This window comes from Leptonychotes weddellii, chromosome 13 (genome assembly GCF_054177405.1).
Source record: "Leptonychotes weddellii isolate Sample4059 chromosome 13, ASM5417740v2, whole genome shotgun sequence".
Taxonomy (NCBI): Eukaryota; Metazoa; Chordata; class Mammalia; order Carnivora; family Phocidae; genus Leptonychotes; species Leptonychotes weddellii.
In genome coordinates this window covers 8,254,420-8,260,734 of record NC_138381.1, presented here as the reverse complement: position 1 = coordinate 8,260,734, position 6,315 = coordinate 8,254,420, and the positions used below count along the sequence as shown (strand labels likewise).

General features: G+C 36.9%; 1 protein-coding gene across 1 annotated transcript in view; it reads right to left on the bottom strand.

Moving 5' to 3' along the window:
- Nucleotides 1-1,816: 1,816 nt before the first annotated feature.
- TMX3 (thioredoxin related transmembrane protein 3) overlaps nucleotides 1,817-6,315 on the bottom strand; it is a 43,496-nt gene continuing 38,997 nt past the window's right edge. Inside the window, exon 16 of the mRNA XM_006727094.3 lies at nucleotides 1,817-5,132. Coding sequence (XP_006727157.1) covers nucleotides 4,875-5,132 — 258 coding nt within the window. The 3' untranslated portion in view covers nucleotides 1,817-4,874. The remainder of the gene's footprint in view (nucleotides 5,133-6,315) is intronic.

Sequence of the window (6,315 nt, the reverse complement as noted above, 5' to 3'; positions counted from 1 at the left end):
AAAACAATTGCCACGTTTTTACTGTTGTTGACAATCCCTTTTCAGTTTATAGGGAGATGGACTTGGAGGAAAGCAGAGGGGCTGAGGACTGTTGTCCGAAAGGCTTGCGGGAAAACCAAATCATCTATATTCAGTATCCATTAATATTCTAAATCTGTGTCCAAATAACATTGATATCCGTCTAAACTATTTACACATGCCAGTAATCCTACTGGATACTTATATCCTCTTATGTGTATTCATTTTCACTGAAAGCACAAAACCCAAAGGATTTTTGGAGGTTTATGAACCTAAATGTTTGCCATTATATTTAATTTCAATGGTAAAGAAATGTCAACTTCTTTTCATGTCTATCCAAAATGTTAGAGCTTGAATTGCAAAAGTAGCCAAGCAAATTTAAACATATTAGTATTTCATATTCTTAAAGTCTTGGCTTTTCTCTGTGGTAAACAACGATATAAATTCTAAGAGGAGTAAGAAGAGAAATAAATTGGTTACATACATGTTATAATTTCTGAGCTGTTTTCATGTGCCAGTCATTTTCTAAACATGCCTCATGTGTAACTCAATCTCATAATCCAGTGAGATGGGTTCCATTAACCTGGAATTAGCACAGAGCAGAGAGGGTGAGCATCTTCCCAGGTTTGCACAGCAGGTGACGGAGCCCGGACTGGAACCCAGGCACTGACACCAGGGCCTCCACACTCACAACATAGTCCAGCCTCTTGGCAGGGACCCAGGAGCCTGTCATCACCCACGGAATTCACACAGTGGACGCATTTGGTCACTCTTATCAGGGAAGGTCCATTCTAACCAGCTAGTCTGTATTACTCCCGTGCTGGGTGGGGCCAATTTTTTGGCTATTATTCCCATGCCAGAACAATTCTCATTAAAAAATTGTGCTCATGGTCTGGGTGCCCGAGTGGCTCAGTTAAGCATCTGCCTTCAGCTCAGGTCATGACCCTGGGGTCCTGGGATGGAGCCCTACATCGGGCTCCCTGCTCAGCAGGGAGCCTGCTTCTCCCTCTCCCTCTGACCCTCCCCCTGCTCATGCTCTCACTCGCTACTCTCTCTCAAATGAATAAGTAAAAAAAAATCTTTTAAAAAAAGTGTTCATGGTGTAGCATATAAAAAATAATTTAAAAAATAGTATTTGTACGAACTTTTTTTCAAAATATACTCTTCCCATTTGATGCTATATATATATATATTTTAAGATTTTATTTATTTATTTGACAGAGGGAGAGATAGCAAGAGCAGGAACACATGCTGGGGAAGTGGGAGAGGGAGAGGCAGGCTTCCCACCAAGCAGGGAGCCCGATGCGGGGCTCGATCCCAGGACCCTGGGATCATGACCTGAGCCAAAGGCAGACGCTTAACGACTGAGCCACGCAGGCGCCCCCCATTTGATGCTATTTTATAAAAGAATGTCTTGAGGCTTTGGATTCCCATTTTACTGACAAAGAAAAGGAGAGGAGGCTGTGTTATGTCCAAGATCACAATGTAGCCTTTGATCACGGACTCAAGTCCAATTATTTCAACTCTTAAACCCTGCAATTTATTAAACATAATCAGGTTTTACAAATACAAAATATATATAACCTAGGAATCTCAGGTTCTTCTATAAGGGGATTAGATAGCAATCTGATCTTTCTCAAGTCTGTTTAAACTCACTGTATATTTCTATAATGACAACTCACAATTTAATAAAAGGAAAAATAATTCGTGGAGGATCAGTCTTAGCTGTCTTCTTTGCTTGCACAAGGAACTATTAGTGTTGAAAACAAAATATAAATAGTAAAAATAATAAACTACATGTTTTCAATTAATTTATTTTAGAAAATCAAAGGTTTACAATTGGTGCCTTAAGGCAAAATTTCATGAATTCAGCAAGTTAGTAATACAGACTTTCAAAAACCTTTACAGATTTAGTCCAAAGTAGAAAATTATTTTTTGCCCACTCTTGGACTCAGACACATTCAGAAAAAATATATATTTATAAAAATAAAATGGCAAACCTAATCCCACCAATTAAATGATAGTCTTAATATCCCACACTGGTTTATTTGAACAATGTCTGCATAATAAGAATAGCTAAGTAGTTCTCCCTGTCCTACCTCCATATCACATGAAGCAATGATGAAAATACGTAAATTGCTTTTTAGCAAACCCAAACCAAAAAAGCCCCTGAAGCAAAACACAAGAAACCAACAAAAATCCACTAAACAAAAATAATATAGATGTTTAACTACTCACATAGGTTCCTTCAACCTCTAGACATCTGGCTCTTAATGCTATTTCTAAGTCAGATACTGGGGAAGCACTAGGGGTGAGGAAGAAAATAAAAATTTAGGTCTAATACACTTCAAACAAGTTTCAAATAAAGTAGCTAGAGAAATATTAATGTGTATGATGAAGAAAACAAAAAGGATTGCAAGCTATAATGGGGTGCATAGCTTGAAAAAAATATGTACTGTCTTTCTCTGAAATATAATTAAATATTGTCTGAGCATTAGACTTATCAACAGCAAGCCATCTAGAATTCTGAATTTTAGGATTTAGAAATAGAATTTATTGCAACTGAAAGAAAAGGCAAAACTCTAACTTACTGGAGGATATTCTCATTAATATGTAATCATAAGATGATTCACCAGTGAATTAAGATATCTATATTCTACTACTAGATTCATTAAGAAATTAAGTTATTTGGGAGTACTTTCTCCTGAAATGAAAATAGCATTCCTAGTTAAGTGCTGATACCATATCAAAGGGAAAAGCATACTAGTGAACAAAAATTTTAAATTTGTTTTGTGAGAAGTCTGATAATATCCTAAAGTAGAAATAAATAAAAAACAAAATTCTAATGCAAAAAGAAAGAAAATTATTCACTTATAAACCATCTACACATTTTGTTTTCCTAATAGACACTTTGGAAACACAAATAGGATATGGGGCAACGTAGAGAGCTGTGAAAAACGTAACAAAGAACTAAGGCATTAATTTACTAACAAGCAAATCTCAGAATACAAAGATGGCTGGACTTTTGTTTGTTGATACATACTGAGTTTTTACTTTTTTTCCTTTCTCTACTGAGTTCTTTCATTTATAAGTGATGCCTGAGAAAGGCCAAAAATGTGCAGATGAAGGACATCTGATAATGATAAACATGAAGAAGAAAACCATGACATTTTCTATAATATCCTACTGTCCCTGATGGAGACTAAGCTTTATCTTCCATACTAGATTAGACTCGAGTGAGGCACTGTACTCACCTAAGCTTTTTTTCACTGCTGCAAAACAAGCTTGACCACTGGGAACATTAATATTTATCTTCCAAAAGAACCCCTCATTACTCTTTGGAGAGGAATCTACTTGTTAAATTAATAGCATTTAATTACAATATGCTAAAAGAGCACATGGATACAATAAAACAATTGCTAGTAACTTCCTAGTACTTAGATACAAGCTTCAGTTTAGCTGTGATCAGCATGGCACCAGAAGTAACCAACAGCTGCTTTGAGGACCAAAGCCCTAAACAACTTCAATATCAGGACCATGAGTTGCATATTTTTAAAGTGATTAACAATTTTTCAGTGTTTAACAAAAACCATTCTAATCATCACCCAAACAATGGTCATCTAATAAAAATCCTAAACTTAGCTACAATGAAGGGCTCAAAAATAATCTACAATAAACACACCATAATGTTGCTTAAAACAATGCCAATTTTTATACATTACTCAGGATAGAATTCCTATGTTATATTATTAGAGAGAGAAGATGAGAGGTCACTGGCTGAAATGGGAGTCAGAACTGAGAGGATGGAGAAGGTAACTGGCAGATCTCTTAATCACTGGATTATCATAAATTTTGTTGACAGGTTGATTATGTCACTCATTACTCATTATGAACATACACATGCCCATAAAATTACATAACAGACATGTCAATAAATTTTATATGTATATGTAAATATACTGTGCATGTGTGTGTATATTATACACACAGATACACCCATATCATAAGTTACCATAACGCTGCCATACCATAAACATAAAAAATGATATATATTACTTTTTAAAAAGCAGTAGGAGCTTTTTCTCAAAGGAAATTTTTAGAAGAAATTCCAATATATAAAACAGAGACCCGCCCCTTCCTACAGTGACCACTGAGGCACTTGCTAAGCATGTCCCAGGGCATGGTTTGAAATGAGTGTTCCAATCAAATCCATTTATTTTGCAAAGATTGAACATAAGACTGTTTTTACCACTCTATAGACCCATATGAAATTTTCAATAATGTAACTGAGTGTAAAGTTAAAAAGGAACATTTTCTCTCCTTTAAAAGTAATAACTAAAAATAAAATTGCTATGCTATATAAAACCAAATTGTTTCTAAGTCATAATCTTAATTTCATCCATGGAAAAAGTTGTTAGTTTAAAGACTTAATTTTGCCCATGTAAATCTTACCTAAAATATACGAGAACGAATGAATGGTAGGAGGTGAAGGTATTGTTTTTCTTTATCAAGCATGTATCTTCTACCTGATTGACCAATTTAAATATTCTGCCCAAGAATCTTAATTGTGTCACAGAATACTCAGATAGAGAAACATGCAAGAGAATTGATCTGCTATAACATCCATAAGGTGAACTCTGATGGAGTGTCTTGATTTTTTTTAGGACAAACATTTCATCTCTTTGCTCCAAACATTTCCCCATTTATGAAGGCCTACTTTAATCCATGCAAGTTGATATTAGCAAAATACAAATAACATATTCTCTTTTTTAAAGATCATGATTAAATGTCTAAATTCAATAAATAGACTCTTTAATAATTTGAAATCCTATCAAATATTCTGCGCTCGCAAAATCTCAATCTTTCTTCTTCTCCAATACATCTTTGGGTCCTTGCACTGTAGGCACTAGGACGTCTCCACTCCTTGGCTCCTGCTCTTTGCTCTCTTCTGTTGGTTCCTGGCTTTCAACTTCACTTGTGGATACTTCGTACCGTTCCTCTATGTAACCCCCATCTGTGTCAGCTGTGTAAATGCCATAGCACATGATACTGATGACCCCCAGTGGAAGGCCAAAGAGAAAGCAGCCCATAAGTGGAGAGCTCTTGAAGACAGACTGTGGGAAGATAATCACAATTCAGTTCTCCTCCTATGCTTTCTGGTATAAAATACATGAACGATTTTATTTTATTTATTTATTCATAAGAGACAGAGAGAGAGAGAGGCAGAGGGAGAAGCAGGCTCCCTGCAGAGCAGGGAGCCCGATGCGGGGCTCGGTCCCAGAACCCTGGGAGCATGACCTGAGCTGAAGGCAGACGCTCAACCATCTGAGCCACCCAGGCGCCCCCCGATTTTAAAACCACTGCAAATTTCTTCCTCTTGCTACCATTCAACTTGCTCTTAGTTCCAATTAATCAATGTCAGTATTTCTGCAGTAGCTACCATGTTAAAGACACCGCACGTGTGTGTGTGTGTGTGTGTGTGTGTGTGTAACCAGCTCCCAGCAGTAGAAAAAGGCACCAGATATTTTATAACCTTTTCTGAAGACATTTATTTTCCTCACATTAACCACAAAGGTCTCTCTGGAAATGGCAACTACGTGCCCAACAGCTTCGGAGTTGTATCCTGGACTCCAGGAATCCGCTCAGTGAGAAGGCTGGTCATTTAACGTAAAGAAGGTACATACACATTCCTCTTCATATGACATTTTAAATATTTTTTTACTTTCTGGTTAGTATTAAGCCACATTAACTTAATAATTTCCCTCAGTTTATACACAATCTCCTTAGTTCTCAGAAAAGTAAAAGCAATTTTACTGCATAGGTTTTTCAACTCTACTATCCTCTGTGGCTCATGACTGTAACTCGAGAGCTACGTAGGCATTCACAGACAGCAAGTCACTTTGGACTGAGAGGACGGAAGAAGGCTTCCCAGAATAAAGGTGTTTGAGGCAGAAATTTATGCACGAGTAAGAATGAGGTAGTGTGAGCACTAGCAAGAAGCACCAGGGAAGCTTCTGTAATATTCAAAAAATAATGAGACCATCTGAGATGGAGAGAGTATTCTCACATGTGTCACTGGAAAAGGGAAGGAAAGTGATCAAAACGGACTATTTTAGTCCTATTCCGTGTGTAGCGGTATACAGAATGGAGGGAGACGGTAACAGGAAGTGAAGAACCCACGTGGAAGTTAGAGCAGCAGCTGATACAGTGTCCTAAGGGTCGGTTTTAAGGATTTCTACTTTAATGACTGCTTTTGGCCTTAGTGAAAACACCTACGGAGTATGGAGCTCAAGAAGA